This window comes from Gymnoscopelus microlampas (genome assembly GCF_963454915.1).
Source record: "Gymnoscopelus microlampas genome assembly, chromosome: 2".
Taxonomy (NCBI): domain Eukaryota; kingdom Metazoa; phylum Chordata; class Actinopteri; order Myctophiformes; family Myctophidae; genus Gymnoscopelus; species Gymnoscopelus microlampas.
The window spans coordinates 55,008,882-55,028,572 of record NC_139939.1 but is presented as its reverse complement, the minus strand read 5'-3'; the positions used below and the strand labels follow the sequence as shown (position 1 = coordinate 55,028,572).

Below are 19,691 nucleotides of genomic sequence, written 5' to 3'. Positions count from 1 at the left end.
GGACCCCCTCTATATTGGTGTTTCAGATTAAACTTGTTTTTTTTTTACTTGGCCTGCTCTGCCAAAAATAGCCGATCTACAAGCTCACAACGCCTCGCGCCGCGAGGCGTTGTGAGCTTGTAGATCGGCTATTTTCGGCTAATGTTCCCCTTAGAAAAAAGGGATGCTTGGGTTCAAACCTAAAAAAATGATAATAATCATCATATCTCACAAATATTTGGTGGCCCCCCTGTAGTAGCTCTGAGGACCCCTTAAGGGGTCCCAGACCCCCTATTGAAGACCCCTGGCATTCAGTACAATAAGAATTCTGAAAACGGCATACGTACACGGACGGAAAAGAAAAACGTCATAGTACATTCTCTGGAAGGACTTCCAGTTTATGTACTATTTAGAATCTAAATAGTTTGATGGTAAATGAATGGAATATTGGCACTGGTTTATTGTTTTGTAATTCCACTGCTCTTGAATTCCATTATGTTCAAAGAATATATATTACAGACTGTTCTTTTTGACTGTAACTAGCAAAAAAAAAGACAAACACCATGTAAGAATTGCTGTTCTTCCATCATTAAAAGTTTCTTGTTTTGTATGTTGTTTTGTTTTGATGAATATTTGTGGGTTCCCACTGGCACGTTAAAAGTCTTTTAAACGGGCGTCCGCTGCGCAATACGCGACATACCAAAGCCTATACCGCTTGTGCTATATGACCACGCCCCGCTTCTGTGACGAACGCGGAACTGCCTCTCGTCTACCAACGGTGGGGGCGTTGTCACATTCTAATACAGCCCAAAACCTCGACTGGTCTGGTGGTGTGCCTCGCTGAGCTTTGGACTGCCGACCCCAACTCCCCGTGAACGAATCCCGCTACCGTAACTCGTATTTTCCGACAACCGCGCCCGCGGAGTATTATTTTTTTGCTGATAAACTATAGTTTTGGACCGCGATGGAGGCGCGCAATCTCCAACGAACTTGAGCAACGAGAGGCACCACCGAGCAAGCTAAAGCGAGCGAGTTGCCGTGCTGAACGATGCGAAGTTCGCTTGAGCCGACTCAGCACCGTCCGAGTTATGTACCGATCGGGACAGAATCGTAATTCATGCGGGAGAGCGTTTGCCCCAACTGCCACTCAAAGTGGCTACTGGCCAATCACAGCGCGTCCTTGCACAAGTGGTATAGGCTTTGGGATCACGCACCAAATACATATGAATTTAATTATAGTAATAAACTTTATTTGTATAGCACCTTTCATGACATGAAATGCAGCTCAAAGCGCTTTACAGAAAAAGTACAAATAATTTAACAATAACGCAAAAAAAGAAAAGCAAAAGAATAAAACAACATTAAAATAATAGCAAAAAAGGCAGTGAATCAGGGTTTTTTAATTGATTGTATTTATTTATGAATTAGTCCTTGGTGACATGACAATGTTTGAGAACCACTGCACGACTGATTTCAGTCATTTGGATTCCATAGAAGCCAGCATGTCTTCTAAGGAAGCATAATGCACAGCGAAAATAGCCGATCTACAAGCTCTCAATGCATCGTTGAGAGCTTGTAGACAGGCTATTTTCGGTTATTATTTAAAGATTAGAGCATTTGAAGTGGTCAAAACTAGCATAGGCATCTTCCATAAAACCCTTATGGTCTGGGATATTTCATAAAAGCAAAAAGTGAGCAAAATCTGTGATTTCTTTACCTTGGCAGTATGTAGAATGGCAGGAATAATATTACTCAAACATAATTTTACATTTTGTGTTCATTTAGGAATTAGCACGTGTGTGTATGGGGGGGGGGGCTCCTTTCATACTGTTTCACAAATCGCAGAAATGTTATACCAAATGTCTGAAGTTGCGGTTCCTCGTACAGAGCGGGATTACTATTGCAACAACACATCATCAGTAGGGTAAAACTAACCTATCTCACGACGGTCACGCAAACATTTTCAGTCGTGAGATTTCATTTTGCCTTAAAGCTAAAATACCCATTGTAGGAAACGACAGATATACTGAGACCATGTACTCAGCAGGTCTGATGATGAATATCATTTCTGTCGGGCAGAAATCTCCTATCTTCATATTCTAACTTTTTGTGGGCGGGGGACAATGGATGGGTATCTGACTCAGATACCCACTGAAAAGATGAATAAGAAGAAAAAAGTTTGGAATCTGACTGTTATTAATCTTTAAAAATTAGTATTTTGTTCCACTTTTTTTATATCACCGGCTCTTGTAGTGTGTTTCTTTATGTGTAACACTTTCTTTTGAAGGACTGTCCTGTGTGCTTGTAACTATCAGGAGACTTTCAGATCGGTACTGTAAACAAAATGTTGTTTTACCATTAGTTTGATAGAACAGGCTTGCTATTCAATGAATTGGTGTGTCCTTCTTTATTGAATAATACAATCACATGGCCAGACAGTGTTCTCATGCACACTAACTAGGATTTATTTTAAGGCCACCCATTTACAGGAAAGCGAAAGCTGGCTATAGGAATGCAGCTTGGTGGACTGTTTAAAAATAGGTGTTATGCTGTACGCTTGCATGAGTATGCACAGATCAAGATCAAGATTTAAGATTGATTCATTTGTCATTTGTTTCCTCATTTCATCTGCAAGCAGCGTTAGAAAAAAAAATAAACTCGAAAAAGTGCTCCTCGGAGCACAGATCTCCGCCAGGTCAGGTAGGTTAGTGTAGACCAGCAATGTTCGGAATTCGACAATCAGGCTGGAATGTGAAAAATCAGACGTATCGGACGGATCCGTCTTGATCACTTAACTTAAGAGATAATATGTACCGATTTCCGTGATGTTTGGACAACATTTGTAGGAGTAATATTTGAAAAAATGTTTTGCAAAAATCGGCCTCCTTGAAAGGGTGGCTTGAAATTTGTTCCTCAATGTAGTGCGAATGTGCGAGAAAAGTTTCACCACAATCGGATGCTGCGTTCATAGGTAAAAACACAAATCGGCCTGTTACAGGCCACCATGAGGCTGATTTGAAAATGTCCTCGGCCTTGTGAGAATGTGCGTGCAAAATTTCACGGAAATTGCATGCTTTGTTCATGATTAGAGGCATTTTGTTCAGAACGGAGCTCTCCTGCAAACTTTGGAAGTCAATCAGGATGGAATATGAAATATCTGAAAGACCTGTTTGGTTTAATGACTATAGAGATACTGTGTACCAATTTGCGTGATGTTTGGACAAAATCTGTAGGAGTACTGTCAAAAAATGTGTTTTGCAAAAAGCGGCCTCCTGGTGGCGCTATAACAGGCCCATGTGAAAAATGTAATCTGAATTGTCATCCAAGGAGTATGTGTGCACAGTTTCGCTGCGATCAAGCCAAGAAGTGTCGGAGATTAGCTGTCCACGGACGGACGGGCGGGGTGCAAAACATACTCTCTCGCCATGCCTTTCGGCCTGGCGGAGACAATGATGTTTCCCCTAGTAAAAGACAGCAAAATTCATATAATATCAAAACTGAATGAATTTCATCCATAGAGTTCATCTCATCTATTTTAATGCATAGGAATGCACACCTCCCAAAGTTCATACTATCTACTAGGGAGATTGGAGTTCAAAAGTCTGATTGCCTGTGTGTGTGTGTGTGTGTGTGTGTGTGTGTGTGTGTGTGTGTGTGTGTGTGTGTGTGTGTGTGTGTGTGTGTGTGTGTGTGTGTGTGTGTGTGTGTGTGTGCGTGCGCCAGTTTCTGTGTACCGGTAGTCAATTTTATGGTCTGTCTTTGTGATGGGTACTCAAAGAAGTTCATGTCAAGCATACACAAATTGCATTTGGCCATAGACTCCCATCCGAAAAGATTTTATACCCTGGGAACCCCATAAGAGAAGATTTGTGTTGTTACAAATTACAAACAAACCGCATTTTTCAAAGATTTTGCTTTTTGATCTTGTTGCAAGAAGTTGTTGCGATGCAAAAACGTTTGTCCGTTCAGTTTGACTTTATCATTATAGATTTACAGGAATCTATAGTGTAATAACGAAAGCCAATGCTTTCCCTGAAGCTCTTACAATGTTGACTGTCCTGTTTTGGTGTGTTGGTGGAGAAACGAAACCTGACATCATTATAAAAGGTGATGCTGTGAGGCTTTGTCAGCAGACAAGTTCTCATCATCGTCTTCTGTCTCGAATGAAAGCCATCAACGCCTGAACTACTGGGTGAAGAACATACCAGAACAGGTAATCATTTTTTGCGTGTTTGTGTGTGTTTATGTACAGTATGTGTAGGCTAAACTGGATGTTATCCTATATAAAATAGGCCTATGATCATTTTGTAACGACATCCATATATTAACTGGTTATCTGCTAAAATCTCTATCTTCCTTTTGCAATCCAGACATGTCCTCCACCTTAACTACCGCCCTCCTCCTCCACCTAAGTGTCCTCCTGGTCCTCCTGTCTCACCTCTGCTGCTGTCTCAAGGGAGGTCGCAGTCAGGGAGGTCGCAGTCAGTGCGCGTCGGCCCCCTTTGTGCCGGGCTACAACCTGGCCGGGGAGGGCTTCGACGTGACCACCCTGCAACGTAAGGGAGCCTACGTGATCGACGTGAAGACGTACCTCAACTCAAACGGCACCTGTACTCTCTACCGTAATCCCCTGCAAGGTGGCACACTGCAGAAGGTGATGTTTTTTTTTTTTTTTTTTTGACTCATTTGAACAACAGGCATAATGTTAAAACCACAAAACAACAGATAAGGCATTTGGCATTGATTGCCAGCAAGGAGCACTTTTTCTAGTGTACAATATGTATTGCAATTGTGAAAAGATGAAAAGGGGAGTTGACCTTTCGGTCCTCAGACCATCATCAGCCTCTGCCTTTTTTTGTGGACTTCTATGCTGCATGGGGCCTCTCGCACCTGGCTCGAGCCTTGAGTTTAGAGTGCAAACCTTTCTACTTCATATGTTAAAACCATCTATACACATACACATGATCACATTGTCTTTATGTCTAAAGTAAAGTCTACTTTATACTCATCAGATGAGATAATATTTATCCAATCATATCTTATCTTATAGGTGCCATTGTCCGTAGTAGACTGGCGTTCCAAAAGGAAATGTTCTTTTCATCTCTACAGAAGCAGCCACACCTCAGTCAGGTAAGAGACGTGGCACAGCTTTATAATGATCCTATCATCCAACCTTTTACAAACGCATTACCTCTGACTATCAAATCACTCACAGTGCTGTACTTTCCCGTATTGTGTTGTACTGTTCTGTACTGTCATAATTGTGTTCACAGTGTCATGTATTATGTTGATCAACTTAGTCATGCAATGGAAGTTTTACAAGAAATTATTCAAATGATTTTGATTTTCTGCCATTGTCTCCCCAGAAATGGGGCATTCTGCACAATGAGTACTTTTACTTTTAGATGTATATTTTTATGCCAATACTTTTGTACTTTTACACAAGTACATTTTTATTACCAGACCTTTACTTGAAACAGAGTATTTCTTCATTGCAGTATTGACACTTTTCCTGAAGTAAAACATTTGAGTACTTTTTCCACCACTGACTCTGTCCTAATTGTCTTCACAGAGTCATGTATTATGTTAATTAACCGAAAAATGAACTTAGCATGCAATGGAAGTTTTGCAATTTTTGTGCAATTATAGTTTTTTTTCCTGCCATTGTCTCCCCAGCTCAGTGGCTAATGTTTTCACCAATCAAGACAGCAATGACTGGAAGGTAGGGTCATACATACTATATCCCAGTGTGCCTTCACATGTCCTCACCTATTACCATATTCTTTATATGTATTGGATTTAATTTTTTTATAGCATTCATCATTTTTTTGCCAGGTGGGCTTAGACTTAGGGAAGTTTGCAAAAGTGGGAGTGGAGGTGGGTGGATCACGTTCAAGTGCGGCTAAATTCGCTACCACCAGGAGCAGAGAGGATCGATACTCCTTCAGCATCCACAGGCTCAGCTGCAGCCACTACAGGTCAGAGCTGTTTTTATAAATCAATGTTGAACTTTGGTTAGAACCGTGGCCATGATAACAGTATATGTCCAGTTGTCCACATTTAATACATGTTGTGTACTATGGTGAAACAGGTCTCAAAATAGTCATAGATGAGTCCAAGTCAATTTGCAAGTACTTAAGTCCTTGTTGTTTTGTTTTGTTCTGTGTCATTACCGTGTGTCAAACAGAGCAGCCCTGAGCTCTGAGTTCCAGAAGGATCTGGTCAGGCTTCCCAGAGTATTCAGCTCTTCAACCAAGGCCCAGTACAGACGTTTCATAGATACGTATGGGACACACTACATCCGCCAGGTTAACACATGCTCACTCTATCTCTATCTCTCTCTATCTCTCTCACACACACAGACAGACAGACAGACAGACAGACAGACAGACAGACACACAGACACACACACACACACACACACACACACACACACACACACACACACACACACACACACACACACACACACACACACACACACACCTCAAATTAAAAATGTGAATGCTTTTTTGCCATAATAGTGTTATATTGTCTTACTTCATTTCAGGTTTACCTTGGGGGACGGTACAGGAGAGTTAGTGCCATACGTACCTGCTTGTCTACCCTCAATGGATACTCCAGTACCCAGGTATACCTACAGTATCTCAAATATCTCTACACACACACACACACACACACACACACGCACACGCACACTCACTCATGCAAACAAAAAACATAACATTGTTTCTATATCTCCAGGGTGAGTTCTGCGTGAGGCTGGGTCTCAAAGTGGGCTTTGGAATGTTCACATTTCTCAGCAGCACGAGTTCCTGTTCCAAGTTCCTCAACAACCAGGGCGTCTCCACGTACTACAGCAGCGGCCACACCCAACACTTCACAGAGTTGACAGGCGGCCGCGGATGGACGGGTCAGCTGTCCCTCACACGAAACGATTCCGCGGGCTACAACAAGTGGCTGACCACCCTCAAGGACCACCCCGACGTCGTCAAGTACTCCCTGAGGCCGATGCACGACCTGGTACCGGACTTGTCTCAGCGCGCAGGGCTGAAGGCCGCCACCGAGCAGTACCTGGAGGAGAGCGGCATCTCCCACTCGTCCGGCTTGCCGTCCTGTGGCAACAGGTACCCTAACCTGGCCTCTAACTGTTGTCCTCAAAAGGCCTCTCAGGGGACACTGGAGGTGACCATCGTCAGAGCCTGGACACTGAAGGGAGACCCATGGGGCACGACTGAAGCGTGAGTACAGCATGAGTGAGAAGAGGATGGATCCATGGGTTGATGGATGATGGAGGGATGGATAGACGCTTACATGGACACATGTATGGCCGAAATATAAGCTAGACCCTCCAGAAAAACGTGTGCAAAAATCCTTGATTATGCGTGGTGTGCAAAAATCCTTGATTATGCGGGATAAAACTCTTGATTATGCGGGCTAAAATCCTTGATTTTGCGATGAAATATGCTGGTTTTTTTGCAATTGTATGCGGTGAAATTGCGGGAAGTTGCGAAATATGCGGAAAGTTGTGAAAAATGCGGCAATATGCGGAATATGCGATATGCGAAAAGTTCAAAAAATGCGAAATATGTGAAAAGTTGCGAAATATGCGGAAATATGCGATGCGATGTGCGTATTATGCGATGCGATGTGCGTATTATGCGATGCGGCCTTTTTGAAAAAACGTTATCCCTGCATAATTATGCGCCATTTTGCTGATTATACGGTAAATTCTGCGATCGCATAATCACATTTTTCTGGAGGGTCTAATAAGCCTTTTTACCCTATTCTATGTTTTGTTTTTCAGGTATGTTAAGCTACGGTACGGCTCCGTCTATCACAGGACCAGGATGATCTGGTCCAACGATCCCCATTGGAATGCTCGCTATAACCTGGGCAAGGTAAATACATAATCATCTGTATTGAACATTTAAAAATGTCATATGTAATGTGTCACAGCACTGAATCTGAAAAACACAAGTCCTCGTAAAATCAATATGAACCGGTCGACTTTGTATCGGTTTTTATGCACTTAATAATCCTACATATATAATTAAGGAAAGTCAGTCACACGTGGTTCTCCTCAGTGGGTTGAGCAATTGATCTGAACTTGCACCCGGGCATTGACCATTACCATATGCATACCGTGAGGAAGCCCGTTTTTCACTTTCCCAAAATTTAAGCTGTTTATTATTCGCATTTTTGTGTAAACACCGGAGATTCCGAGTTCGGCCTATGGGATCTGTCGTCACGGTTGCGGTCATGGCCCGTGTTGTCATTGTTACGGTGTACCCGCAGGCTATGGGATTGGGATTAGTGGCCGCTGGGACAACGGCGGCACGGCACAGGCAGACCTGGCTCACAGCTGCAAAGTTATAAAGGACTTTCATTTAGGAGCCGTGTCCCCCCCCACACACACACACACACACAAACACACACACAGCGATTTATGAGCGGAGGGGCGCACACACATGGTCGGATCGGCGGTGCAACGTAAGTGCGAACGGCCCTCGCACTTACGTTGCACCGCCGACCATGTGTGTGCGTTGAAATAACATTCATAACGGCCCGTTATGAATGTTATTTCAACTGATTGTCTTCAAGGTGGACACACATGGAGGGGTGAAGGTTGAGGTGTGGGACGATGACGGATGGTGGAGCAGGGATGACCTGCTGGGATCGTGTGTGAAGGACTTGAGACAGGGAAGCCACACACACCACTGCTATGCAAAGAGAGGAGGGGTCGAGTTCATCATCAAGCTCACCTGTGACAACCACCTGACAGGGAGCAGGTGTGATCAGTACAAACCATCTCCATAATGAGACAAATGCACTCTGGGAGACCCACACACACATAATGTTATATACAGTGGTGGAAAAAGTACTCACATTTCTTACTTAAGTAAAAGTATCAATACTGCAATGTAGAAATACTGCATTGGTATCAAAATGTACTTAAAGTACCAAAAGTACAAAGTACGCATTAAGCAGAAAGTCCCTTTTCACAAGTTTTCAAATCAATTTAATCTTTTTGAAAATAGCAGATCTACAAGCTCGCATCGCAACACATTTTTTCAGGACTTCCAGTGCATGTACTATTTAGATGGTAAATGAATGGAATATTGGCACTGGTTTATTGTTTTGTATTCCACTGCTCTTGAATCCCATTATGTTCAAAGAATATATATTACAGACTGTTCTTTTTGACTGTAACTAGCAAAAAAAGATAAACACCATGTAAGAATTGCTGTTCTTCCATCATTCAAAGTTTCTTGTTTTGTATGTTTTTTGAGTTTTGTTGAATATTTGTGGGTCCCACTGGCACATTAAAATGATAGCAAAAAAAGCAGATAATCAGGTTTTTTATTTATTTATTCATTAGCGGTCCTTGGTGACATGACAATGTTGAGAACCGCAGCAAATCTACAAGCTCTCAATGCATCGTTGAGAGCTTGTAGACCGGCTATTTTCGGTTATTATTTAAAGATTTAGAGCATTTGAGGTGGTCAAACTAGCAAATTATGTTCAGAGGCATCTTCCATCAAACCCTAATGGTCTGGGATATTTCATAAATATGATCATGGGATTTCTTTACATGGTTGGCTGTATGAAGAACGGAAGGAACAATATTACTAAAACATAATTTGACATGTTGTGTTAATTGTTTAGGAATCAGTGCTAGTGTGTGTGTGTGTGTGTGTGTGTGTGTGGGGGGGGGGGGGGGGGGCTCCTTTCATAATGTTTCACAAATTGCACATTAGGACTTGGCCACACAAACATTTTCAGTCCTAAGATTTTATATATATCTCTATATTTGAAGATTTTCACAAATGTTCACGATTTATTTCCCCTAAGAAATAGCAGATCTACAAGCACATAGAACGGCACTCGTGCTGCGCTATGAGCTTGTATATCTGCTATTTTTGCCAAAGAAATCCATTAAGAAGAGTTCCCGGTCTTAATGGATTAAACCTAAAACACCCTTTGTAGGAAACGACAGATATACTGAGACCACTCAGCAGGTCTGATGATGAACATCGTTGCTGTCGGGCAGAAATCTCCTATCTTCATATTCTAACTTTTTGCAGGTTTTTGTTCCGACAAGCTCAAAGCGTGGCGTGAAGTGACGCGTTTTGAGCTTGTAGATCTGCTACTTTTGCATCTTTTTAATTTGAATCCTGAAAAGTAACAGTTTTGGAACATATTCTTCCACCCGACGGAGGCGACAAAGTCAGATACCCACTGAAATGAAGGAGAAAAAAAAAGATTGTAGTCTGACTGTTATTAATCTTTAACCAATTTTGAGTGTTTGTTCCGCTTGTGTTTCTTTATGTGTAACACACTTTCTTTCGAAGGATTGTCCTGTGTGTGTGTGAGACTTTCAGATATACTAGGTACTGTAAACAAAATGTTGTTTTACCATTAGTTTGAAAGAACAGGCGTGCTATTCAATGAATCGGTGTGTCTTTATTGAATAATACAATCACATGGCCAGACAGTGTTCTCATGCACACTAACTAGGATTTATTTTAAGGCCACCCATTTACAGTAAAGCGAAAAGCTGTGTATAGGAAAGCACCTTGGACTGTTTAAAAATAGATGCAATTGTGTGTGTGTGTGTGTGTGTGTGTGTGTGTGTGTGTGTGTGTGTGTGTGTGTGTGTGTGTGTGTGTGTGTGTGTGTGTGTGTGTGTGTGTGTGTGTGTGTGTGTGTGTGTGTGTGTGTGTGCGTGTGTGTGTGTGTGTGAAACAATTGGTTCCTGAAATCTGATATCTGAAGTATTTATCTGATCATAAATGTATTCTTTGTTGATACAAAACAACTGTAAACACAGATATAATGTTTCAATCTTTATCACTCACCAGCCCTGGCACATGAATAATAGGGTTAGTGTTAACCCATTGAGACCTGAAGCCGATTCTACATGTCTCCTAAATCCCAACAGTTTTCTGAAACACGTATGTTTCTATATCAGTGGTGCTCAATCTTTTTCATGTCAAGGACCCCCAAAATTATATGTATTTGGCCGCGGACCCCCATCAAAATATTTTGTAACAGGGACCCCCAGAAACAAAGATTTGAGTTAAAAATGTTCACGGTTGTTCTCCCCTCTCGAAAGCCATTTTGGTTTTCCAAAGGTGAGGGTCGATGGCAGGCCGTATCCTGTTCAGTATCATTCGATTGAAGACCTTTGCAGTGATACATGTCAGGCTGATGCCTCGGTAGTTGTCTGGCCTTGAGAGGTCTCCGGCTTTGGGCACCGGGATGATGTTGGAGAGAGACCACGTTTCAGGCTGCTTGTTATGCAGTAGAGCAAGGTTGCAAAACTCTAGTATGAGGTCATCGAGATCACAGTTCTTTAAGACCTCTGGGGGTATGCCATCCGGCCCAGCACTTTTTCCCTCTCTCACTGTGGATTTCGCTCTGGCAAGCTCACTGGCTGTGAAGGGACCATCGTTGATGTTCAGGTGCTTGAGGAAGACGTGTGTATTTTCCTCTGCTCTGCCTGCCGATGTGCCTAGCAGCCTTTGGAAGTGGCTGAACCAAGTCGCCACCCTCTCCTCTGGGCTGTGTCCCTCCACCTGTCCCTCCTTAGACCTCTTCCGCCCAGTCATCTCATTGATAACCCTCCAAGCCTCCCCATATTGCTTTTCGCCTTGTGCTGCCTGCACTTTTCGCACACTCTCCATCAGTTCCTCCCCTTTGATGGTGTCATACGTACTGAACAGAAACTGTTTGGCTTGATTCAGTAACCCACGTCTCTCAATGGATGATTGAGTTCATCCATTTGCAAACAATGAAAGCAAATACAAGGCAGATGCCAGGTTGAAAGTGGTTAAATTGGCATTGATTAATATTTGTTAATACTATTACTAACGCTGCTACAATGTCTGGGGAGCCAAACAAAAAAAATGATTCTACTCTTATGTAGGCCTACCTGTGCACAAGACGACAACAATGGCCACCTTCAACATCATTGTATTGTTATGTTTTCATTGTCATTGCGCGTGTGTGTGCACACGTGCGTGTGTGAGAAAGAGAGACAGAGAGAGAGAGAGGGGGGGGGGGGGGGAGAGAGATTACATTGTCAATTAAGTTTTGTAACTCTAGAAATGAATGATGGCATCCAATCACTGACAGGTGACAGGTAATCTACTGGAGAAGAGGTTAGGGGTGGAGTTAACCAATAATAGCCACCTATTGTTCACATCCATTACCTGCCAGTTGCCACCAGCTCAGAATGAATGAATATTAATGGTTTATTTTGGTAAAAACCTCAAAAAATTAAGCAATTAATGCAATTGAAATGGTCTGATTATTTACGATTTGTAGCTTACGTTTTGAGTAGAAAATGGTGTGTTTACGACTGATACGTTTATTGTCAGGTTCTCCCTGATTAAGAGAAAATGTGCACATTCTAAAGCTCCCTTTCTTTATAAATGATATTTTGACCAAACTGGTCTTCCTCGGGTAACTGAAAATAAGGAAAATCAGTTTGTTTTCACTTTTATACAAACATTAATATTTTAAAAATGGTTTAATTCCACAACTATTCCTTGCACTGTAATGGAATAGTGTAATGGAATACTTTTTTCCCCATTCCTTGCAATTGTGTGTGCGTGTGTGCATTTGTGCTCTTGTGCGTGTGTTTCTGTATAGTCTATTTTATGGTCTGTTGCATTTGGCCATAGACCCCCATCCAAAAATATTGTATACCCTGGGAACCCCACAAGAGAAATGTTGTTGTTACAAATGTTTCAAATTATTTTTTTCAAATATTTTTCTAAATGTTTCAAAAATAGCAGATCTTCTGCAATGCATTGTGAGCTTGCAAATTGGCTATTTCCAAATATCCAAAGAACAGGAGGTTAAGATTTAGAGATCACTGAGGGAGACCCTCATTTACAATGATGCCAAGATTACATATAAATAACAACAAAGAAAAACAATAATGTTGACAACAATGAGTTAAATCAGTTGCATGTTGACAGCAATCAGTTAAAACAGTTGTATACAGGTAATGCACGGTTATTAAGTAAATTCCTAAAATGGCCAATAATGAGGGTAATAATAATAATAATAATAATAATAATAATAAACTTTATTTGTATAGCACCTTTAATGACATGAAATGCAACTCAAAGTACTTTACAGATCAAGAATACAATTACAGAGAACAGATACATTTTTGTCATCAGCGGACACCCTAAGATCATTAATTACTTTTACAGGTGCTGTTTCTGTGTGACCTTTCCTGAAGCCAGATTGGCATTGTTATGAACCTTATTGTTCTGTAGAAACACATCCAATTAATGAAAGATTTTTTTTTCTAAGACCTTGCCCAGAAAGGGCAGTTTAGCAATAGATCTATAATTACCCAGCACAGAGGGATCAATGTTGTGTTTCTTGAGTAAGGGCCTAACTACAGCCGTTTTCAGTGAGTCTGGAAAGACGCCTGATTGTAAGAGCTGTTTAATTTTTTTTTAGGATATCTCCAATTGCACAGAATGAACAATAGATGCTACGGTATTCAGATTAAGATCTTATTGCAAGAGGTTCCAAGAATCAGGTGCACCAATTAATGCTGACAGTTTGTCAGTCCAGTTTGACTTGATCATTACAGATTTACAGGAATCTGAAAGTATGATAATGGATAACCAGCCCATGTTTTCCCTTAAGCTCTTACAATGTTGACTGTCCTGTTTTGGTGGAGAAACGTGTGAATTAATAAAGTCCAACATCACATGACCTGACATCATTATAAAGGTGATGCTGTGAGGCTTTGTCAGCAGAGTTCTCATCATCGTCTTGGTCTTCTGTCTCGAATGAAAGCCATCAACGCCTGAACTACTGGGTGAAGAACGTACCAGAACAGGTAATCATTGTGGCCTTTTCTTTATTTTACATAGCAGGTCATAACTGTATGTGTGTGAGTGTTTATGTATGTGAAGGCTAAACTGTATATTAGCCTATATAAAATAGGCCTATGATACTGTGTATATACATCCATATATTAATGGTTGATAGAAATACTGTATAATATCATACAAAAGTATCATTATTCCAAACTGAGTGTCTGGTTATCTGCTAAAATCTCTTCTCTTCCTTTTGCAGCCCAGTCATCATGTCCTCCACCTTAACCACCACCCTCCTCCTCCACCTGAGTCTCCTGGTCCTCCTGTCTCACCTCTGCTGCTGTCGCAAAGGAAATCGTGGTGAGTGTATGTCGGCCCGCTTTGTACCGGGCTACAACCTGGCCGGGGAGGGCTTCGACGTGACCACCCTGCAACGTAAGGGAGCCTACGTGATCGACGTGAAGACGTACCTCAACTCAGACGGCACCTGTACTCTCTACCGTAATCCCCTGCAAGGTGGCACACTGCAGAAGGTGATTGTATCTTATTTATAAGTTATAACAACAGGCGTACTGTTTTTTATTTTATTTTTATGACGCAATGAACAACATAGGCATAATGTTAAAACCACAAAAAAACAGAAAAGGCAGAAAAGGCCCCTTCTTTTTTTGTGTGGACTTATATGCTGCATGGGCTCTCGCACCTGCGGCTTGAGTCTTGAGTTTAGAGTGTAACATTTTCTCAACACATGATCACATTGTCGTAAAGCTTACTTTATACTCATCAGATAAGATAATACTTATCTAATCTTATCTATATCTTAGGTGCCATTGTCAGTAGTAGACTGGCGTTCCTATAGTCGATGTTCTTTTCATCTCTACGGCAGTAGACACACCTCAGTCAGGTAAGATCTGTGGCATGGGTTTATAATTACCCCATCATCATCCAACCTTTTACAAACGCATTACCTCTGACTATCAAATCACTTACAGTGCTGTACTTACCTGTATTGTGTTACACTGTACTCTATCCTAATTGTCTTCTCAGTGTGGTGTATTATGTTAATCAACTGAAATTAATTTAGCATGCAATGGAAGTATTACAAGAAATTATTCAAATTATAGTTTTGTTTTCTGCCATGTCTCCCCAGCTCAGTGGCTAATGCTTTCACTGCTCACGACAGCAATAACTGGAAGGTAGGGTACATGTCCTCACCTATTATACCTTATTCTTTATATCATTATTGTTTTAAACATCATTAAACATTTTTATAGCATTTATAATTATTTTGCCAGGTGGGCTTAGACTATTTGAATGGAAAGAAGTTTGCAAACTTGGAGGTGGGTGGATCACGTTCAAGTGCGACTAAATTCGCTGCAGCCAGGAGCAGTGAGGACCGATACTCCTTCAACATCCACAGGCTCTACTGCAGCCACTACAGGTCAGAGCTGTTTTTAACCCATTAAGACCGGGAAAGCATCTGTCATTTTAGATTTTATAACCACTTTAACCATTATCTATATATATTTTGGCTATTCAAAAATAGCAGATATACCGTACAAGCTTACAAGCTTACGTACAAGGCACACGGCACCGAGTGCCGTGCTATGAAAAGTAAGCCTTGCCGAGCCCTGAGGCCCATAGGGCAGGAGCCTATCTCCTGTTTCCTTAGCGTGAGAAAGCTTGATGTACAAGTACACTCCCTGGACATGACGCTAGTATGTCACAGAGACTTACCCCAATCCAACCCTTGATGCTGAGTGCCAAGCAGAGAGGCACTGGATACCATTATTAGAATCTTTGATATGACCTGGCCGGGGATCGAACCCCGACCTCCCAGTCTCAGGGCGGACACTCTAACTACAAGCCCACTGAACTGGTGAGCCTGTATTTATACAGTATATATTTTTAAAACACATTTGTAACTCAGATCTTTGCTTCTGGATAATCTACAAATGTCTTTGAAAAAACTTATGTTGCTATAATCTGTTGTTCTCAAACTTGTGATATGTAATTGGCCGCAGACCCCCATCTCAAAATATGTTGTTCCAGGGACCCCCCAGAAGCAAAGATTTGAGTTAAAAATGTTCGCTTTAAAAAATATATATATTCAAAGATTTGCAAAAAAAAATCACGATTTAAAAAAAAAGCAGATCTAAGTGCCGCGCTATGAGCTTGTATATCTGCTATTTTTGAATAGCCAAAGAATAAAATAATGGTTAAAGTGGTTACACACACGCGTTCCCGGTTCTAATGGGTTAAAAATCAATGTTGAACTTTGGTAGAGACGTGGCCATGATATGCGTCCAGTAGTCCACATTTAATATAGTCGTGTTGTATGGTGAAACAGGTCTCAAAATGACATTTATCAAATTATGAATGCCAAAAAAAAGTAGATAGATAGAGTCATAGATGAGTACAAGTCAAGTCACAAGTCCTGACGTCCTTGTTGTTTTGTTTTGTTCTGTGTAGTTACCGGGTGTCAAACAGAGCAGCCCTCAGCTCAGAGTTTCAGAAGGATCTGGCCAGGCTTCCCAGCAAGTTCAGCTCTTTAATCTCTGTATCTCATACCGTCTCTTGGTTTCGTCCGGCCACAACCATCTCTTGGTTTCGTCCGGCCACAACCATCTCAGTGGCCAGGCCTATCAGGCCTATCAGGGTGTTAAGGTCTTCAACAAAGGCCCAGTACAGACGTCTCATAGATACATACGGGACACACTACATCCGACAGGTTTACACATGCTCACTCTATCTATCTCTCACGCACGCACGCACGCACACACACACACACTCAATCTCAAATAAAAACTGTGAATGCTTTTGCCATAATAGTGTTATATTGTCTTACTTCATTTCAGGTTTACCTTGGGGGACGGTACAGGAGAGTTAGTGCCATACGTACCTGCTTGTCTACCCTCAATGGATACTCCAGTTACCAGGTAAACCTACCTATAGAGCAGCTACCTACAGTACCTCAGATATAGCTCCTACACACACAAAAACACTCATGCAAACAAAAAACATATCATACAAACAAAAATCATATCACCGATTCACTAAGCTGGTCGTAATTATCAGTGTAAATAACGTGTAAATAAAGTGACTAAAGGAGGGTATATTTTCTCTTAGCAAAAACCGACGTGCAAATCACAAAGGGCTGTTTAAATGTCAAATATTTGCCTCAAGGTCAGAGGCACGTTCATATGGAAGATCCTTTGTATTTCTCCAAGACCATAAAGATGTTTACACTCAAAATATATATATAATAATAATATATAATAATATATGTGTAAACAGCTTAGTGAATCGGGCCCACTGTCTCTATATCTCCAGGTGGAGTCCTGCATGAGGCTGGGTCTCAAGGTGGGCTTTGGAAAGTACAAATCTTCCAGCAGCACAAGTTCCTGTTCCAAGTTCCTCAACAACCAGGGCGTCTCCACGCACTACAGCAGTGGTCACTACCAGTACATCACAGAGGTGACAGGGGGCCGTGGATGGACAGGCCAGCTGTCCCTCACACAAGACGATTCCGCGGGCTACAACAATTGGCTGACAACCCTCAAGGACCACCCCGATGTCGTCAAGTACTCCCTGAGGCCAATGCACGAGCTGGTACCGGACGTGACCCGGCGCGCGGGGCTGAAGGCCGCCATCGAGCAGTACCTGGAGGAGAGCGCCATCTCTAAGTCCCGCTCGCCGTTCTGTGGCAACAGGTACCCTAACCTGGCCTCTAACTGTTGTCCTCAAAACGCCTGGCGGGGGACACTAGAGGTGACCATCGTCAAAGCCTGGAGACTGAAGGGAGACAGATGGGGCAACACTGACGCGTGAGTACAGCATGAGTGAGAAGAGGATGGATCCATGGATGGATGGTGGATGGATGGACGGACGGACGGACGGACGGACGGACGGACGAATGCATGGATAGATGGATAGATGGATAGATGCATACATAGACATATTTGCATTTTGTGCTACGCCCAAATATAAGCCTTTTTATCCTTTTCTATGTTTTTCCCCCCAGGTATGTTAAGCTATGGTATGGCTCCATCTATAGCAGGACCAGGGTGATCAGGTCCAACGATCCCCGTTGGAATGCTCGCTATAACCTGGGCAAGGTAAATACATATCTGTATTGAACATTTAAAAATGTCATATGAAATGTGTGCCAGCACTGAATCTGAAAAACACAAGTCCTCGTAAAATCAATATGAACCGGTCGACTTTGTATCAGTTTTTATGCACTTAATAATACTACATATAATTAAGGAAAGTCAGTCACACGTGGTTCTCCTCAGTGGGTTGAGCAATTTATCTGAACTTGCACCCGGGCATTGACCATTACCATATGCAGACCGTGAGGAAGCCCGTTTTTCAAGCTTTTTTAAAGCTGTTTATTATCCGCATTTTTGTGTAAACACCGGAGATTCCGAGTTCGGCCTATGGGATCTGTTGTCACGGTTACGGTCATGGCCCGTGTTGTCATGGTCACAGCGATTTATGAGTGGAGGGGGCTCACATGGTCGGATCGGCGGTGCAATGTAAGTGCGAGGGCCGCATACTCACATAGCGGCCCAAACACTAGAGTTTCGGGCCGCAATGCGCCCTGAACCTCTAGTGTTGAATAAGAACTGCTTGTGTGATAACACTGCAGAGCCATAATGTTATTTCAACTGATTGTTTTCAAGGTGGACACACATGGACGGGTGAAGGTTGAGGTCTGGGACCAGGACCGGCCGGGGAGGGATGACCGCCTGGGATCGTGTGTGAAGGACTTGAGACAGGGAAGCCACAGACACCACTGCTATGCAAAGAGAGGAGGGGTCGAGTTCATCATCAAGCTCACCTGTGACAAGCACCTGACAGGGAGCAGGTGTGATCAGTACAAACCATCATAATGAGACAAATGCACTCTGGGAGACTCACACACACATAATGTTATATACAGTGGTGGAAAAGTATCAATACTGCAATGTAGAAACACTCTGGTATTACAAGTAAAAGTCCGGAATTAAAAATGTACTTGAGTAAAAGTACAAATGTATTGGTATCAAAATATACTTAAAGAAACAAAAGTAGAAAGTACGCATTATGCAGAAAGTCCCATTTCACAAGTTTTCAAAAAAAAACAAACATTGAAAATAGCAGATCTACAAGCTCACAATGCGTCGTATTGTGCGCTTGTAAATCGGCTATTTTCAAATGCCCAAAATGTGTTGGGCTGAAGTGGGTAATGTATGTTTTGTAATAATAATCAAAATCTACAAAGTAACTAGTAACTAAAGTTTTCAAATAATTGTAGTGGAGTAAAAGTACAATATTTACCTCTGAGATGTAGTGAAGTAGAAGTAAAAGGATTGGAAATTGGAAGTACTCAAGTAAAGTACAAATAAATACCTCGAAATTGTACTTAAGTAAATGTACTTAGTTACTTTCCACCACTGGTTATATAATACGAGGTTCAAATAAACACATTGTGTGCTTTTTCATGTTAAACTTAAAGGAGAATTTTGGACTAAAGTTTTATACCTTTTCTATGTTATGATATCTTAGGATGAATGGTACAGTAGAAAGATTTCATAACTCCACCCCTGGTCCGCCACAGCTTATATAGGCCTTAGGTTAGATCACATATTTTAATAGCTTATTTTTTATTTTTTTGTGAGAGATCTGGCGTTCATAGTGACAGAACACTGTTAAAAAATGTTTTAAAAAAAACAGAAGTCTCGCTAGACGAGATTGAAATCTCAAGATTTCAGTTTTTGGTTGCATAGTGTTCTGTCACTATGAACATCAGATCTCACCCAAAAAAAAAAAAGCTATTAAAATATGTGATCTAACCTAAGGCCTATCCGT

At 41.8% G+C, this 19,691-nt stretch overlaps 1 protein-coding gene across 1 annotated transcript; it reads left to right on the top strand.

Annotated features, from left to right (window-relative positions):
• The first annotated feature begins 4,093 nt into the window (after nt 1-4,093).
• On the top strand, nt 4,094-18,772 carry LOC311055819 (perforin-1-like). Its single transcript, XM_084072085.1, has 15 exons — nt 4,094-4,192; nt 4,350-4,633; nt 5,030-5,109; nt 5,656-5,701; nt 5,815-5,957; nt 6,167-6,287; nt 6,530-6,610; nt 6,724-7,220; nt 7,787-7,880; nt 8,584-8,780; nt 14,095-14,368; nt 16,694-16,774; nt 17,169-17,662; nt 17,860-17,953; nt 18,524-18,772. Exons 2-15 carry the CDS (start codon nt 4,352-4,354, stop codon nt 18,731-18,733), a joined length of 2,694 nt encoding a protein of 897 aa, XP_083928211.1. The 5' UTR covers nt 4,094-4,192; nt 4,350-4,351; the 3' UTR covers nt 18,734-18,772.
• Nucleotides 18,773-19,691: the final 919 nt, after the last annotated feature.

Coding starts and splice junctions, on each gene's coding strand:
- LOC311055819 (XM_084072085.1), top strand. CDS start 4,352: ATGTCCTCCACCTTAACTACCGCCCTCCTCCTCCACCTAAGTGTCCTC. Junction 7,221..7,786: donor CCATGGGGCACGACTGAAGC/GTGAGTACAGCA, acceptor TTTGTTTTTCAG/GTATGTTAAGCTACGGTACG. Junction 17,954..18,523: donor CTCGCTATAACCTGGGCAAG/GTAAATACATAT, acceptor ATTGTTTTCAAG/GTGGACACACATGGACGGGT.